The 18,297-nt window shown below is 42.1% G+C and overlaps 1 protein-coding gene across 8 annotated transcripts in view; it reads left to right on the top strand.

Annotated features, from left to right (window-relative positions):
- KIAA1210 (KIAA1210 ortholog) overlaps positions 1 to 5,461 on the top strand; it is a 50,613-nt gene extending 45,152 nt beyond the window's left edge. For all 8 annotated transcript variants that reach the window (XM_064712515.1, XM_064712514.1, XM_064712512.1 and 5 more), the window contains 2 exons: positions 330 to 429; positions 3,225 to 5,461. In XM_064712515.1, the coding sequence (XP_064568585.1) occupies positions 330 to 429; positions 3,225 to 3,397 (273 nt within the window). In that variant the 3' untranslated portion in view covers positions 3,398 to 5,461. The remainder of the gene's footprint in view (positions 1 to 329; positions 430 to 3,224) is intronic.
- The last annotated feature ends 12,836 nt before the right edge of the window (positions 5,462 to 18,297 follow it).

An 18,297-nucleotide genomic window follows, 5' to 3' on the forward strand; every position in this document is an offset into this window, starting at 1 on the left:
AGGGAGGAAATGCCTGGGACAGCACTGTCACAGGGATTCATTTCACAGCTGGATTTTCCTATATGTTCTTTTCCTATATGTTCCTTTGCACTGCTCAAACCTGAACATTTCAGAGCTTTCTGATTGCCCAGAGCATGTTTATGTAGCTGCTCTGAGTTGCATTAACTTCCTCACTGCCTTCTCCCTCCCTCCTCCAGGATGTTCCCAGCCACCCTTGCCTGGCCTTTGCTGCATTTCCACAGGCAGGTTTGGGAGTTGCCAGGGTGAGCTTTAGGAGTGCCCATGGCTGGCAGACAGCTGCATTCTTTTCTTCTCTCCTCACTCTGCAGCCAGGGCTCTGTGCTGGTGCGAACACTCTGAAGAAGAAGATGCCTCCCAGCTCTCAGGACAAGAAAACACAGAGAAGGACTGGTGTGTCTGCAGCAGCAGGTATTCTCTTTCTTTATGTAGGGCTACAGTTTGCACCAGTGAGTGGTGTGGGTGGCAGGGATGGGGGAAGAAAGACACCATTTTTATAATCAGCACACTTTATGTAAGGCCTATTCAGACCATGGTTTTTGTGTAAGTCAACATAATGGCTTGTTTGCTCAGCAGAGAGAGCAAGTGAGGAACTCTTATCTCAACTGCCAGTTCATGAAATGGCACATAAACAGTCTAGTGATTTATTACTGGCCAAGATCAGTACTAAAGAATAGAAGTTGAAGTTGGAGAGTGTCCAGAAGAGAGCAGCAAAAAAGGTCAGGTCTTCTAGATCTCCAGTCAGCCAGGAAATGCTGATAGGAGTGGAGTTGTTTAGTCTAGAAAAGACAACTAAATTTTCTGCAGCGGACAAGACTGGTTTTTATGGACAACATGAACTTAACATGCACCAGGGGATGTTTAGCTTAGATGTTAGGAAATACTTTCTAACAATAAGAGCTGTGAGGTGCAGAAGAGCGTGGCATATGGAGAGTGTGCAGTTTCCAAAGCAGGATATGTTGGATAGATAAACATGTATCAAGAATAATTTGATAAACGTGTATCAAGGATAATTTATGTAGAGTGAGCTTCGCCCTCAGGTGAGCACAGAGGCTGGAGGGGCCCTCTCCTGAGCACTTAGCTCTGTTTCTCTGCAGGAAAGATGCAGGGGGAGAGTGTGACTCACTTGGTGACTCACATTGCCTCTTCCAAGGCTCTGCTGGGCTGCAGCTTCTCCCTCCCTGCTCACCAGGGTGCTGCCAAGCCTCAGCAGCACGCTCCAGCTACACACAGGGAAGCCAATCCTTCAGCTCTAAAAGCACATTGTGCTAGCTGAGAGCTATTGATTGCAGATACTGCCTGAGTAGGGAATAAATGCACCCCTGTGCCAGACCTGTGGCTTTCCCATTGCAGATTCCTGCAGCTGACACAGTGAGAGATGCTGTCTGGAAAGAGCCCATGCACTGCCCCTTTTCCTTCCCTGTGTGATCCAGCAGCACCCAGAGTTGTTGTACTGGAGATATTTGGCAGCACCTCTGTGCTACTACCTGTAGTAGTTATTGCTAGAGCTGTTAGCCATTTCTGAACCTGCAGGCTCTACAAAATTATCTTTCTCCCTTAACACAGCAGGTGACTGGCTCAGGGTGCTTGCACCAACACAGAAGCTCTGATGTTGGTTGCAGCTAATTTTGTGTGTGTTTATGTGTGATTAAAATACCACACCTTCTTAAAAAGGGTTCTGCTTGTCTTATGGTTTTAGGTGCAAACTGAGGGAACATAAACAGGCTGATTTCTGCTCAGATGAGGTCTTCCTTTGAAAGGCTGACTGGATTTCTGTATATTGCATCATCCTAACCTTGGAAGCCCAGCAGCCTTTGGTCAAAATTCAGAACTTCACAAATTTCTCTGCTACTTGTTTACTAGAACTTGCAGCCTTTGTTGTGCTTACAGCAGAATTAGAAATTCTCTGATTTGGTTCCCATTAGCCCAACCAGGAGTTTGAAAGTGCTGGTGGTGGAAATGATGTAGAGTTAATATCCAGAGGAGTTATTTATTTGGACTGTTGTGTTTGTTATAACGAAGGTTCTCTCCCAAAATGGGGAAATTATTTTCAAAATCAAAATTCCAGTAACAGTTGAATTCCTACCTCGTCTTAGATAAATCTGAAAATGTCTTGTGTATGTAGAGCTGCAGCCTGTTTAATGGACCTTCAGTATTAAGTATAGTTTACCTCCTGCACAAATTTTCAACCAGCCAGAACTTTTAAAAACCAGAGACCTCCTGAGTGAAAATGGGAACTACTTTGGCTCTGCTCATGGAGAGTGACTAATGGAGCTGATGGATATTTTCCATTGATTTCAGTGTGAGCAAGATCAAGCTTCTTTTACTTAACATGGCTTAGACATTAACTTTGAAAAATTTCAGACAAAGTGAATGGAGCAGGACTTTTCTAGATAGGAACTCAAAGCCATCAAAGGAGCATTATCTGTGTTCCTTCATCCTTTGTGAGGATGACAGGCATCTGTTAGGCTGCATCAAGAGGAACACCCACTACCATCAAAATCCTACCACCATGGCTTACAAGTGGAAGTACATAAAGCAGTGGTTTGATTCCTACCTGGTATTCAATAATATTGCTGGAGCAATATTTGTGTTGGAAGTGAAGACTAAAAGAAATCTTTGAGAAGTCTTCTCAGTATTGGAAAACATAAACTTTTAACTCCACAGCAAGCCTGGGGTAATTCTTATCCTGCAGCTATTTTGTTTCTGTTTTCCTGCATACTCTGAAGTCTTATTCCTAGACTTTCCTGCTCTCACAGAACATAATTAGCCTGTGGAACTCCTTGCTGTGCACTTTATTAGAAATCAAGGGTTTGAAAAATTAGGAGATTAATTAATCAGGAATCTGAGTTAGACAAATAACTGGGGCTATAGTCTTCACATGCTTGAAGAATTTTGAAAAATGTCCTTCATTTATCTGGGTTTAGACACTTGCTGTTTGGACTGAGGAGATGATTATTTTATGGGCACATTACTCACTGTTTAGTATCAAATTTCCTGTTGAAATAGCTGGTCCTCACCATTGCTGTAGCTGGGCCAGAGACTGCCAGCAATAGCCAATTAATAATTCCTTTGCCTTCTTGGTGAGTCACAAGCATTTTGGGCTGTAAACCAGTTTATTTTGAGAGAAGAAAATATTATTGGCAGAAATTGATTTTTTAGCTCTCAAGATTTCTGATGAGTGATGTGTGTCTTCTCATGGGCAGGTAAAGTTGGACCAATGTCTCAGGAAGCTTCTGTGGTTCCTGCTGTTGGAAAGGAAGCCAGGCTCTCCCCTAACCTGCCAATGACACCCTGCAGTCCTGCTGAACCTCCCTGGCTCTCCCTGGCCAAGAAGAAAGCCAAAGCATGGAGTGAAATGCCCCAGATTGTACAATAGCAAATGACAAGACCATCCTTTGCATTGCCAATAGCTGTGTTAACTCCACTTAATCCCTTCTCTACTGTGACCATTTTTTTTTCTTTTGAGAAATAAGAGCCTTAAAACTTTTGATCAGGCTGTTGTATATAAAGACATAATGAAGAAATGCCACTGTGGGCTTAATCTGATGTATTAGGATGCTGAGCATTTCCTACTACCAGACACTAGGAAAATTTGATTCATTTTTTATATGCTTACACATCTGATGGTGTTCTGAAAAGACACGCTTCAGGCTTTTGGAACATTTCTCTAGCACAATATGTTTTTAAAGTTTCTTTTAAAGAAACTTGTTCTTTTAAAAAGACTGTACAGTGTTTTTTAGGGTTTGGCTTTGAGCTAAGAAATTAAGGTATGCTTTAAAATATTCCCAGTGCTGGGCACTGACGCACTGTGAGTCATGGACACTGATGTCATCACAGCTCCTTCTCTGGGGCTCTGTGCTGGGCAGCCTGACTCTGCTTCAGATGGTTAATGATCTCTTTTGTGATAGCTGGGAGGTCTGAACACATCTGAGCTGGAGTGGTTCTGGCTTTTGTGTGATTTGAAGTCTCAGTGCTGTTGGTCCTGTGCTTGCTCACAGATGCTCCCTGGAATGGCCCAGAGCTGCACACTCCATTCTCTGCCATGCACTGGAAAACCACCCCACTGTAGCATGTGTCTGCTTTTAGTTGTACCTTTAGAAATCTGGGCAAATTAAACACTCTACTAAAAAAAAATTCCTTCCTTTCTTTAATTATGGCAAATAGTGATTTTTTGGTGAGATTCCTCAGCCAATCATCTCTCTTAAAGAGTGTGTTAGGGGGAGAACTTGCTCCTTAGAAAGTGGCATCTTCTTTTCAAGAAATGTCCCCCTCCATGTTCATAAGGATGTATATTTAGTCAATTGTATGTGATGTCATAAAAGGGGCATCTGCTTTCCTTCTTGTCTCATCAGCCTTTAACCATTAACTCAACATCAGTCTGAGAATGTGCAGCTGGAACAGGATTATCCTCTCAGGGCCTGGCCTTGCAGTCACTCAAACTCACAAAAGTTTTGCTATTGACTTTGAAGGATGCAGACATTTGAAAATCAAGCTTTGTTAAATGATGTTGGTGGCATAAGAGACAGTGGCACTTACTGGTGCTTCCAGTTCTTGCAGAATTGCACGTTTATGTAGTTTTTGTTTACAGTCAGTGCAAACTTTGAAAGCTGATTGACTGTTTTTAGCTGGAAAGTTGGTCAGAATTTTAAAAGGAAAATATTATCTATGATAGGATTAACTGCAAACCAAAGAAAATTGGTTTCAGATCAGCTCAAGCAAGACTTTAATCTTCCATTTTGGGCCTGAATTTAACATGTAGTTTTTGCAATTTGAAAACAGTATTAACTAGGAGCTAGACTGTGATTTTTTTTTTTTTTTTTTATAAAGGTGAAAACTTACTTGCCCAGGAAGGCTCAGAATCCATAGATACTATTTATTCTGGACTAACACCAGAAAGAATAGGAGTTTCACTTGATAAGGAAACAAGGAGTGCTTGGTAATTAATGCCTATTTTGTAACTTCTTTCTCTCTGCTTTAGGAAGCAAATATTTCCTTACAAAGAACTGAAACTTTTGTATTGCTCTGAAACTTTTGAGTGTAATGTAAAATAATTTACTCAGCTGTGATTCCTGGAGTTCTGTACAGTTGTCATCCCACCACAAGTTACTGACCCTGTGTAAAACACAGGCCTTTCTATATTTAGGGAACTCTCTTCTCATTCTGTTAATGTGGATTGTGATTCTTCACCCAAAGCACTGCAATGGATTCTATAATCTCTCTTTCCCTGTGTTTCCTTTCGATCTTAATATTGTTCCTGTCTTTTATGTTCGGTATGTATATATGTTTTTGTAATCCTTGAAGGAACCCCTTTTTTATTCCATCCCCCAGTTTGGTTTACTATTAAATGCTGTTGCCAGTGATGATGATGATATCATTTCTGGGAAGAGGGATGGATGGCCCTCATTCATTCAGGAAGAAATAAAAAGAGGTCTTTGGTCAATATTGACTCTGTACATGGATAAACTGCATAGATTTTGTTTTGGGGTCATTTTGTGTGAGTTAAGACTGATCAGCAAAGCTGGTCAGACTAAAGAACTTTTCTAAATCTAAGTTTACAGCATCATGAGAGTGCTGATGGCTCTCCTGTTGCCCTGGAGTTTACTGTGCCTTTGTGAAGGGTTGGTTTGAGGGTTGGTCATAGGAAGCCTTGAAAATACTTGTTTATGTGTGTTCAAAGAAGCTGCTCTAGGAGATTTTTGGAGTGCTTTAACAAAGAAGGAAAACACTAGAGAATCATGTGATGTATATTTGAAATTCACTTGCATTCTGCATTTCTGCAGTTAATGTTTTCAAATCTCTCTGCAACTAAGAGAACAAAAAGCATGTAGAGAAAGCATCAAAACTGAGTCTCATGTAATCCCAGGAGGTTAGAAAATGGGAATATTAGATAAATGTTGAAAGATCAGTGATTTATTGTTGCATTTGCAGAAGTTGGTAACTCTATTAGCATAGTTTTGAGTTCTTGTTCTAGTGTAGTTTTTAGGTGTTCAGTGAGTAAAAATAACTAATATAATAAGCTCATTTTGAGTGATTTTTTTCTAGACACAGTCACTGTGTTTGAAAATAAGCTGTGTTGAAGTGCAGAGTTGCAGAATGTCGCTGAGAGGTTCTGTGGCTCGGAGTCTGTAGTGCAGGGTGCAGGAAGCTGTCTCTGCATCCCCTGTGCCTGCGACCTGGCTCTGTGTGACAGCAGAGGGTGCTGGTGCCATCCCTGAGCAGCGCAGGGGGATTTCAGTGGATGTTTGCACTCTCACAATGAGGGGAAAGCACAAACACCAGCTTTCTCATGTAGGAATTTGGATAGAGAGAGCCCCCATATGTATTATGTTATGTCTTCTTAAGGGCTCTTGTCTAAAATAAAAGATGTAATTTGTTTTGAAGTATTACAGTGAAACTCTCAGCTCAGAAAAGCTGCAGTTCCTGAGTGGTGCCACCTGCTCTCCTAAGTGCTTTCCAGATCAATACAGGAAGGATTTTAGCCAGGCTAATATCTGTGAGGGTGCCCTGTCCTTTAGAGCTATTCCTGGAAGAGGACAGATATGAAGGGTACAGGTAACGAGAGCTGGGATTAGCAGCCTAATAAAAAGGCAAACCTTTCTCTTTGTCTTTTCCTCCAATGTTTGATAGTTTACCTACAATTTTCTTAGAGATTTATACTGGTTATAAGATTTGACAAATTTGTCACATCAGTCATCACCAAAACATTAGTAATAACCTCTTGGGGAATCTGAGCATCTGTTTAGGATTCTGACCTTGATTTGCTTGCTATACTATAGAATTCTGTCTCTTCTATGCTGTCAGGAAATATTGCACCCAAAGTATCAATATTTGTTACAGGCTACAGCCTGGGATTGTTCCTGGTGCAGAGGATCCCTGAAACCTCTGTTTGTCATTGGAAGCAGCTTTTTATGTCTTTTATGGAGGTAGGCAGATGAAATAATCTGTAATTCTGGTTTTGGAGCACAAACCCATTCATCTGCCCAGAACACAAAGGTTACTCAGGTATTTCCAGCTGGGTAGTTGAAGGGGCATGGCTCGATGGGGAGTGAAACTTCAGCTGGAGAAATGAAAGGCTGAGAATGGTGAGCTGCAATTGAAATCACCCTTCCATTGTGGGATTGATCTAAGGCCAAGGAAGGGCACTGAAAGGAATCTTTAAATAGTGATTTTTCCTGCATTTCTCCCTGCATGTAAGGGATACCAGAGCTCATTGCTTTGAACAATGCATTGAGCAGGTGAGCACCATGACTGCACTGCAAATCAAAATCTGTTGTGAGCTGCTGATCAAGTCCACACAGAGCAGCAGTTTAAAGGGAATTGCTGTATGATCTGTGCATTAAAAATGCAACTTCTCAGGAGTGAGCTAAGCCAAACATTAGCAGCTTCCTCTGACTTGAGGGGCAGATTATTGACTATGGAAAATGTGAGATGCTATTTTTATTCACATTGTGCTAGGATTGATTTAAAAAGAAGCTATTTTAATAGCTGTTTATTTTTTAGAGGCAGTTCAAAGAAGAAGAATCTAGAGGCAGATTATCTAAACAGGATTATTAGCTGTCAAGTCTTGGACTGATCTGTAAGCCAAGTTAGTCACTAAACAAGAAACAGGTATGGAAATGGGTGAAGCATGGTGTATTTAATTTATATAATTTTCTATGATGTAGAAATAGAAAGAGGAAGAGATTGATTGGCACAATATTCTACATGGAAAAGGTTGTTTGGTACCTGGAAGCCTCATTCCAGCCTTTCTTCTCTCTGCCTCAGAGTATATTTCTTCCCTCTCTAAGCATTCTTACTTTTCATTTTGGGGATCAATTTTTAATCTCTTTTGTAGTCAGTCCAATTTTTACTTAACCTGTTTTGTGGTCAGTTTATGGAATTTTATTTTATGGAATTTTATTTTATGGAATTTGGATGAAAAGCTGACAAATGCAGGATCACCTATCAATACTGGCAACCCTTGTTCAAAGTTCACCCTAATCTGTGTTGTTAAACCAATACTTCCTTGCATTTTCTCTATTATACCATTCTGACTCCAAATTAGTTTTGATTTACAGGTATTTTTCCAACACAGAAGGGTGGGATTAACTGCCTTGAAATTAGAGCCTTTCCACATTACTTAGGAATATGTTTCTGTGGCACTGAGGTAACTTCGCCCAAGTTACACAACGAGTTCCCTGCAGCCGCTTCAGCATGGATGGGAAAAGGTCGAAGTCCTGGGGCTGTGTTGTGTTTCCATAGAGCTGCAATTCCACGAGCAGCCTCCCCTGATGTGTCCCTGGCAGTGCTGGGAGCTGACAGGGCAGAGGGGACGCTGCTGCTGCCTCCTCCAGGGCGGCACTAGGGCTCTGCTGAATGTCCCTGTCCCACCGGTGACATGGGCAGGGGGTAAAGTGACAGTCCCTGAGCAGCAGTGCAGGGGTGACTGCACCCCAAAGGTGCAAATTTACCAGCTCTCCCTGTGGGAGAAATAACTTCCCTGGACTTTGCGAGCTGTAGGAATATGTTTTATTCATACAGGAGTAAATAAAGTGACATTTCTGTCACGGCTAGATGTACAAATTAGGATATATCTACATTAAACTAGAGCTGTGTTTTAAACATAAGAGGCATTTTGGACTCAGTTTGGATCCTGAGTCATGCATATTTCAAAGAGGAGGAATAAATATATGTTTTAGTACAGCATTCAATTTGTAAAGGGAGTTCTGCCCAAAGATGTGTGACCTCATCTGTAATTGCATGAAAAGAAATCAGAGCAGAGCCTCATTTTGTGGGGGTTTTTCTTCCACTTTGACAGAATAATTTATTATATAAGCATCCTTAGTGTTATGATCCCTATAAAAAAATTGTCTCCTTACTTTGCATTGTTTATAAAATAAGAGCTTTGGCTGTGAGATGTACTTCATACTGTGGTAGAATGATCACAAAATAATTGCATTGTAAAATGCCATAAAAATCAATATGAGTTCTCATTTGCTATTTATTTAAGAATTTCAGAGCATTATTTTCTACTAAATCCCAATTCTGCAAGGTGTTCCATGGTTCAGTGTGGGCTGAGGCTTAGACTGACCCCATGGGGCCTGTCCAAAGGCAGATTGTGGTTCAGATCCTGCTCTTCACTGGACAAATTGGATTAGGCCCCTTTTTGGAGATGTTTAAGCAAAGGGGAACAAAAGCTTTCAGGAAAGTGTGTTATTTTTTTAATAGCAAACCACGTCATGCAAATTCAGACAATATAACTCAGGGGTTGATATGGCACGGGCTGATGTGACAAAGTGTAATGTTTCAGTCTTGAGTCCAAGCATACGTGGATGGGAGAAAAGTTGGGTTTAGCACTTACTCCTGGGAATCCAAGCCTGGTAACCAGGCTGGTGGGGCTCTGGGCTGTGCTCAGTCTAATGCTTCTGGGATGTGTGCTTGTCTCAGACTTGCTGGGTGTGAAGGTCTTCACTTATTCCTAGGAAATGCACCCCAAAATGGGATCTGAAGTGCTCAGAAGTTCCAAGCAATCACCTCTAAACCCCCATTCTCAGTCACCCAAGTCCTTTAATCCCCATGAGCAGCAGCTGCTCCATGCAGTGCATTTGCCCCTGTGCCCAGAGGGGCCCGGCCCGTTTGGCTTTGCATTGACAGCAGCTCCCTCCTGCCACACAGCAGCAGGGGTGTTGGTGCAGCTTCAGTTTAGGGCTCTCTGGAGACAGCTGGGGTCAGTCCTTACCCAGACAGGTGAGTTCCATGGCGTGTTGGATTAACCTGGCTCTGTGGGTTTCCTGCAGGACCTGTGGCTTTATGGTTGCAAGGCACTGGTTTGGCCCAGTGTGCTCAGTTCACATGCAGCAACTTCACCAAAGTCACTGGAAGTGACAGGAATTGAGTGAATGTAATTTGTTTATGTTGTTTTTTTATCTTCAATCTTTTTCTTATGGATTTCACCTGTGAAGGCAATAGTGAGAGTACACAGACACACTGCTCTGACTAACTGATTTTTAGAGCACGCCACTCCTTTAGAAGGGCAGTTCGTTTCTCTGCAAGCTGATGACACAGCAGAAGGAGCCGGGGTGGCACGGTGGGATGCCCGGACCCCTCTGTGGAGACTCGAGGTGTGGCAGAGCCGATTCCCATCCCTGCTGGACCCTCCGTGCCCGGGTCAGCAGCCGGAGATGAGCAGCAGTTGGAGATGAGCTGCTCTCACACTGGGGTTAGGGATGAGCTGCTCTCACACTGGGGTTAGGGATGAGCTGCTCTCACACTGGGGAGCAGCGGGGCGGAGCAGGGGCGGGAGCGTCGGGCCGGGTCCCTCTGGGGCTGGCAGCCTCAGCCGGGGATGTCTTGGGGCTGTTCTGCACCCCTCTGCCCCTCTTTGCCCCGTTCTGCTCCGTTTTCCCCCTCTCTGCCCCGTTCTGTCCCGTTCTGCCCCGTTCTGCCCCTCTCTCCGCGGGCAGTCTCGGCTCTCAGGCTCTCCCATCCCCGCGTTTATTTTATTGACTCTCCCCTGGCGTTTCCCTCGCAGTGCTGATGTAACCGGGGCCGTTGCATAATAACCCAGCCCTCAAAGTTACTTTCTCTTGGCTTTTGCCGTGTGAGAGCTGCTGGAACAGCTGATTCTTCTGCTCGGACCAGCTGCTTGTCAGCCTTGCCACCCTGTTTAATAATGGGAGTTTCAGAACTGTGTGCGCACTCTTTTGTATTGACTGAGCAGAAAAAAATGACAATTTTCCAGACAGAACTCATACTTTTCCTAGACTTTTGCATTTGTTTTTATTAACAGTGTGGGCCTGTAACCACAGTACTGCAGTAAAGGTTTTTTATTTTAGGGAGTGACCTAAACAGCAACACTCTTTATGCAATTTTCCAAAGAAATGTGAAATAACAACAAGGATTCCGGTGTTAAGTGGCACTTGGGGCTTTCTTTCAGATCCCAGGAACAACTCTGTCAGACGGGAACAAATCTGCTAAAGCCAATGGAATTAGTTTGGTCTAAATAAGATTATAATTGGGCCTTTCTGTTTCTGCATTGCTCAAAAATAAATCCCAGTAAACAACTTGAGGTCAAGTCTCCTCTTAGCTATGCCAGAACTGTGTTGAAATTGGGGGAAATTGCCCCGAATCAAGACTGCCTGATAGCCTACAGTATAAAAATGGTTGAATATATATCTGTGTTTCCTAGTGTCATGGTTTGACCAGAAAGGAGTGGGAATTCTGGGAAGCTGTGGTCAAACCAATGAAGGTTTTGGGTTTCATACTGACACCTGGTGTAGCCAGTGGGGTTTGGACACACCTCCGAGAATACACAGGGGTTAAAAGCAAGGCACTGCCCTGGCACTTCCTCTTTTGGACATCGTCGGGCGAAGAGGTCAGATCTCTTCCCCGCCCGGCCCGCTGCTGCTGGGCGGGGGAGGGGCCAGCCATGCGGTAGGCCTGGGGCCTGGACAGAGGTGGGGGTTGAGGGGGCTTTCAAGGATGGAAGGGTGGGGGAGCCCCAAGAGACATCGAGACATCGGGCAGCCAGCCCCCCCCCCCCTCCCCCCAGGAGAGCAGCCAGCCAGGAGGAGAAGGAGGGAGACTGCCCGGCCGGAGCGGCAGCGTGTGGGCAGCGTGCGTGGGAGTCGCTCCGGGACCGACAGCAGAGACTGAAAACTTTTAACCCTTTCTTGCATGATTGGGGCCTTGCAGAAAAATGCTAATCCTCCTCGAAGCTGAATAAGAAGGGAGATGAGAGATGAGATGACTTGGCCCGGAGATTGTGGAGATGATTGGATGGGGAGAGATGATTTGGAGTGGCCTTTTGGCTGGACTTTTTCTTGTAGCCATGGACTCAGTTGTTCCTGTGACACAGACTGCATTTAGGGGGAGGCAGTGCCTCAAAACCAGGAGGGTTCATTTGTGAGGACCCCCCGGCCCCAGGGGGTTGGAAAAATATGGGGGGGACAGTTGTCCCAAAAGCAGAGACTGTGCCTTTTTGGAGTGAGACAAGGCATCCTTGAAAGACCACCCTAAAAGCAGCTCTGGCCATGTCTCGGTGGTGAGAGCACTGGGCATGGAAGGAACATGTCACAAGCGGCAAAAGGACTTTTTTTTCCCCGGGCGGTGCCGAAGTGACAAGGAAGCATCCGAGGTTTCAGTGTGTTTCCAGAAGCCTATGGAACAAGAAGGACTCCTTTCCTCTTCATGAACTGCAGTTTGAGTATACTAAAGTGTCGTGCCGGGCTGGGCAGTTGGTGTTTTTTGAGAGAATGTATTGGATTGGGAAAGTCAGGGAGTGGGGAGGAGGAAAAGTGGTTTTTGTAAGGTTTTCAATTTTTTTCTTTTCCTTATAGTCTTTCCCTATTTTCCTGTAGTTTAAGTAATAAAGTGGTCTTTATGTTTAAGTTAGAGCCTGTTTTGCTTATTCCTGGTCACATCTCACAGCAGACACCAGGGTGAGGCATTTTCATGGGGGCACTGGCTCTGTGCCAGGCTCAAACCATGACACCTAGGTAGCCCTTTCAGAACTTGACTTGTAATTAACAGTTCTAGTATTTCATTACTGGAAATAGTTTTGTTGGCTTCTTTGACTTCCTCAAGTTTACATACAGCAGCAGCCTCCTTTGCAACTTCACCAAAGTCACTGGAATTGACAGGAATTGGGTGAATGTCATTTGTTTAAGCTGTCTATCACTGCCCAAGGTGGGAGATTATTTCACAGCCTGACCACAGCTGAGTTGAGGTTTTGGTTCTGTGTGTTGTGGAACTGTAATGCAGAGATGCTGCTCTGGTCTGAGTTTGGATCTGAACTCTCAAAGTGTGGAGGTATTTGGAGGATTGTTTTTATTTTTAAACCCATAGAATTTTCTTTTTCTTATAAACAATGTTAATTTTGGAGTCACTCTATTAATATACAGCCTAATAGCAGAATAGCTGCTACTATCAACACATAATCATAAATATTTCTACTAATAGTCCAAGCCTGACGTTCTGATTCTAATTAATCTGATTATGCTTAATAATAAATTATATTAATGCTTTGGACATATTTTTTTAACTGGTGAGGCTGCTAATCAGTTTTGCTAAAATGGCATTCTTTGGGCTAGGGATTTACCTTGCTTGAAGGCAGTATTAATCCCTGGCTAAAAAGATGACTGTCTTTGTATTTCTGGAATCATCAAACCAACCTTTTTTTACCCCTTTATTCTTTGTAGAGCAGTGATGTGCATTGAAAGAAATCAGTTTATGGGAAACAGTCTGTCTACAGCATGAAAAATACTTTTGTGGTGGGTCTCAGTTTATTTTTGCTCCCTGAAGTCTTTGATGAGTTAACAGCTGTGTGCTTAAAGCACAGAAATGAGAGCAAAACTGGATGGCCTGTGACCATTTATTGTCACAGAAGCAGTGAAGTGCCTGTGTCTAATGCAGGCCTATGTTTGGAGGCAAATTTTCTCTAGCTAGGAAGGGCTGAAAATAGGAAGCAGGTTTCCATTCTGGTTTCCCAGAAGAGTGTGTGTGTTTTGGCTCCAAAGGAGGCAGGGAGCAGACGTCGAGCTTTTGCCTGTTTTCTATAGGGTATCTCATGGGATATCCAACTTCACTCTTGCCTGATACCTAATTAATGGAATATGTTCTGCAAATTTGCCTTCTAGCACTGGTTTGCTATGGAAACTTGTCCAGCATCTTTTATGTTCTGGTGAGACAAGGCTTTGAGAGACCTGCAGGACTTGTGGATGGTTGGCTTTGACCAATGTGAAATGGTGGCTTCACCTTCCACTCCTGCAAACTGCCTCCACAGAATAAACCCAGTGTAAACTTTTCTTAAAGGATTGAGGGAAAAAGTTGGTCTCTGGCAATGAAATGCTGTTTTTATTTTAGGCATCTCAATGTATGAGTGAGGAAGTAATCTGATTAGCACATTTGCTAGAGAAATGAACCAATGGGAAGGTGAAAATATTAATAAAAGATAGAGTTGATTTATACTCAAACTGGCCTTTAAATTTGCAATATATGCTGTAAGAACATGCTTATATAACCTCTATTTCTATTCATAAAGGTTTATGTGGGTCTATATTGAATTATGCATTTAAAATTAATCCACTGAGGCAGCCCACTGAGATGCCACTTCTCATTTAGTAACTGCATTAAGGACTTTGTGCTTCATTTAGAAACTGTGAGAAGCTTGCTTTGTGCTGTGGAGAGGAACTGGCCTGCCAGATTCAGACTGGCTATTATAGGGTCTTTAAAACAACCATCTCTCTGTCTGTCTCTCTCCAAGTTACCAGTAAAACTCTGTTCTTGACTCAGGCAGCTTGGCTGAACCTGACAGACCCAACCGACCCGTGTCAGATTCCTAGAAAAGATTCGTGAAGGTTTTCTTCAGGGCTTGGGAACAGCTGATTCTGCCTCTGCAGGGCTCTGGGGACCCAGAATGAGCAGACACACATAATAGGGTTTTTTACCAGCAGCTGTAATTCAGATTTATTGAGTGTTTTGTTTGTGCAGCTTTCCAGTTCTTCAGACATTGCAAAAGGGTCAAGAGCTCTTCTAGATGTTTACATGGATTTTATTCTAAGAAATCTTAGACTCTTAGTTTGTCTGATTTGCATTCTTCAGAGTGCAATTATGCTGCAAAAATGGCATTGTGAGGCTCTGGGTTGTGTCTGAACTGAACTTCTTTGGCTTAAAAATAAAAGCTTACTAGTTCTGCATATGCACACTAGTGAAAAATACAGATTGACATATCTACAAAGCCTATCTTGTTGGTTACAAAACATGACTTGTTGTGGGAATGAGTGCCCAGGTTTGCCTGGGCAAACCTTTTGTCTCCCTATTCTACTTTGGTTGTTATTATCATTAAGACAGTGCTTTGTGGCCTTAGTTTAAAAACTTGTGAAATACCTGGCAAGGCTTAGTTTGCATTTCTTATTCTGGGAACTGTGCTTATACTGCTAAAATATTCAAGTGTCTTCTGAATAATTAAGAAGTTAATTCTGTGAATAGTGACACCGAAGAAGTTTTCTCTCATACAGAGTTGTGTATCTTCTCTTCCATATTTCCACCACATTGTTCCCTGTCCCTGTATTCTCCACCCACCTTGTAGATAGTCCAGAGCCACCTGGAAGTTCACCAAGTTCTCTCTGTGTGCACCTGTATGTTGGGGGGTTGGCTGGCAGGCTGAAATTTGGGAAGAGGTGGTAGGAATATTTTTTAAAAACTGGTTTAAAGTCTTGTTCAAAACTTCTCAGAGATGATGGACATGCAGGACCATATTGTAGGTGAAGTTCTGTATAAACCCAGGCTAAAAGTATAAATATTTGTAAGAAGAACATTCTCTCTTTTTTACATTGTCTCCACTTACCGAGCATGTTTTGTTTGCTGCTTTACTTCTGTGTGAGAGAATTAATATGTGTGATTTACTAGAGGGAAGCTAAGTTGGAAAATGGGATTTTTATGTAAGTACAGAAAGTGCTTATTCCCCTGATCATTTTTATCTGCTAAAGGATTAAATTCCATAGTCTAGATTCAGCTGCTATAAAAAATTTGTCTCTTGCATGTGTGACTGTGCTCTACTAGATGAAGGTTTCACTGCTGCAGGGCGTCACGCAGCCAGTCCCAGAGAGGACTGAATATCAGGGTAGATACCTTAAGTAAAATGCAGAAGGTAAGGTAATAGCATCTATATATAATAGAGATTTTAAAACAGTCTAGCTTTTGGCAGAGAAGTGACAAAATTAAGACTGAATCCTCAAAGTTATTTAGGTGTCTCATTAATGCAATGGAGAACTGGATGTCTGAATATTTAGGGACCTGAAGTTAAATCAGAAAATAATGAACATCTTGAGGAAATTATTATCAAAGATTAAAATAGATCAGAAATATCTTCCTTTAAGTCTCACCATTTCAAGGACTCCTTACAGGTTTATTTGTGTTGAGATTAAGGGTAAATAAGATGATAAAATTAAATGCTCATTTTGATATGTGAAAAGCAACTGGTTGCATAACTGCTGAGTTATGAAACCTATATTTTTGTCCTCTGCATTCTGAACATCTGTGGCCTATATTTAATTGTAGTTTTCATCTTCAGTTTGAAGAAACAATGTTTAGCCTGAAGACAAAAGTGATCGGTGTAGTGAAATCAGCTAAATGGTGTGGCTGAGTCTCACTTGCTAATGGAAAAGGCATTTTTATACATGTTCTAACTTAAAAATGTTATTCATTTGATAGCTTAAATAGAGTAATGACTTTTATGCTATTCTGAACAATATGAAGAATTAAGGTATTAAGACATGGGGGGATTGTACCTCAAGGGGAACAGGTGCATAAGGACAGAAATATGGGGCCATATTGCACCATCAATTTTTAAGCAGAAATCTGTACTGATTCCAGTAGGAAGTAATTCTGGTTAAATATTGATGAAATGATGTGAATATGACCCACGGGCAGGAAATAAGGAAATGTGCAAAGTACAGCAAGCCAGTAGAATTAGGGAAAATAACATGAAATGAAGAAACAAAAGGAATGAGCAACTTCAGAAGTAATACTCCTGAAAAGTCTGGAGAATGATACAGAAAGAAGGTTTTACATAGGGTGGCAGCATGATAATGTCATCACCTTTCCCTCAGCAGTCCACACAGCCAGAGAGCTTCAGCCCAGATCTGCAGCTGGGATCTGTGTTTTGCAGTTGGTCCAGATCATGAACTGGATGAGGTTTCTGTTTCACTCAGCCTCCTTTTTTGACATGTAATTCAAATCCAAATTCTAATCTGCATTTGTGACTCAGAAATCTCTAAGTGACATCCTTACCAAAGAAAGAAAAGATGGAGCCTTCATGTAGAAATAGAAAGGTGATGTTTGAAGGATGTTTTTAAATTTTTAAAATGCAGGTAGTCAAGAACTTCTGAGGTGTTTGTGTTCAATTTGCTTGCACATTATTGTAGCTGTTAAATTCAAGGTCTCCATAGGCTTCTTAGCCCATGTCTGAGTTGCAAATCAAACTGTCTGCAAGTATACACTGCTGAAATCAAAGCAGGTTAGGAAGTTTTAATTTTAAAACAAATTCTGTTGTTAGATGTAAATCTCGGGTTTCCCAGGTGCAATCTTCAGGAAAGATCTTGAGGTAAAACTACGGTTTTCTCCCAACACAGTACGATTTATTTCCACAGAGGTAAGGAATTCTAAACTCCAGTTTCTGCCTGCACATCTCAGGAAATAGATTGTTGGTTTGTCTGGCTGGGGATGGGCTGCTCAGTAATGAGGTCTTGTTCATAGCCATGGCATTGAAGAGCCCTACCAACAAGGTGTCCCAGTTAGCTGAATTGAAGGTGGAAATATTACCCTCTGCTAGTAAAATGTAACTTCTCATATTCTGCCAGAGACATAATAAGCATTTTGAGAGTTTTCTAACACATTGCCATTCATTTCCCCACATTGGATCTGTAGATTGAAAAGAACACAAAAAAGGAGCCCTCGAACATACGCCAATAGCACATGCATATTTATGCAGCCAGCAGTTCCCTTGTTTAAGAAGAATACTCAAAGAATTAAATTTCATAATTTTCTGAAATAGCAAGGACATTTAAAGAGCATCTGTGGATTAGTCTGAGTAAGTTTGTTCTGTGAATTGCTTGAAAAGAAAACAGACTCTTCCTAGGTATTGCAACAAATTGTTCCCAGCACTTCAGCTTAACACAGTAAATGAAAATTCAGAGGAAGCAGCACAATATTGGATGAACCTGCTTCAGAACATTGGCTCAGGCCACAAAGCAAGTAATTAACAAGCTGAATGAAGCATTTAAGCCCACGCCTTATCATTTATGTAACTAACCTTTGAGTTTTGGACGCACTGGTATGCTGCAGTGAAGCCTACACAGTGTTTCTTTTATGTGTGTGTATTGAGCAAATGGGAAATGCATACCCTGCCATTTGTTTTTCACATTTTCAGCACTTATCAGAGTTCTCTGGCTGAGTGATCTTATATTGCAAAAATGTACGCCTCTTGGTCCTTTTTTCTGTAGTGCAGTATGAATCTAGACAAGCCTCAGCCTTGTTGTGTGTGGGGGGATGTATTCTACTTTTAAGGGTGCTTCTGAACTCGTTTAAAGCATCATTAGTAGCAGTAGAAAAGAATTAATTGAATGTCACTTTTCACTAAAGAAGTGAGCAACAAAAAGAGTGATGGGGATTCTGCAAAATCCTTGTTTATGGAGGCAGCCTTCATAAACAGCATTGAAAACAAATCAGGAATGCTGTGAACCAATGAGGTCCCAAAAGATATAGTGTCCATCCTTGTCACACATCTGGTTTTCCCAT

This window comes from Zonotrichia leucophrys, chromosome 4A (genome assembly GCF_028769735.1).
Source record: "Zonotrichia leucophrys gambelii isolate GWCS_2022_RI chromosome 4A, RI_Zleu_2.0, whole genome shotgun sequence".
Lineage (NCBI taxonomy): Eukaryota > Metazoa > Chordata > Aves > Passeriformes > Passerellidae > Zonotrichia > Zonotrichia leucophrys.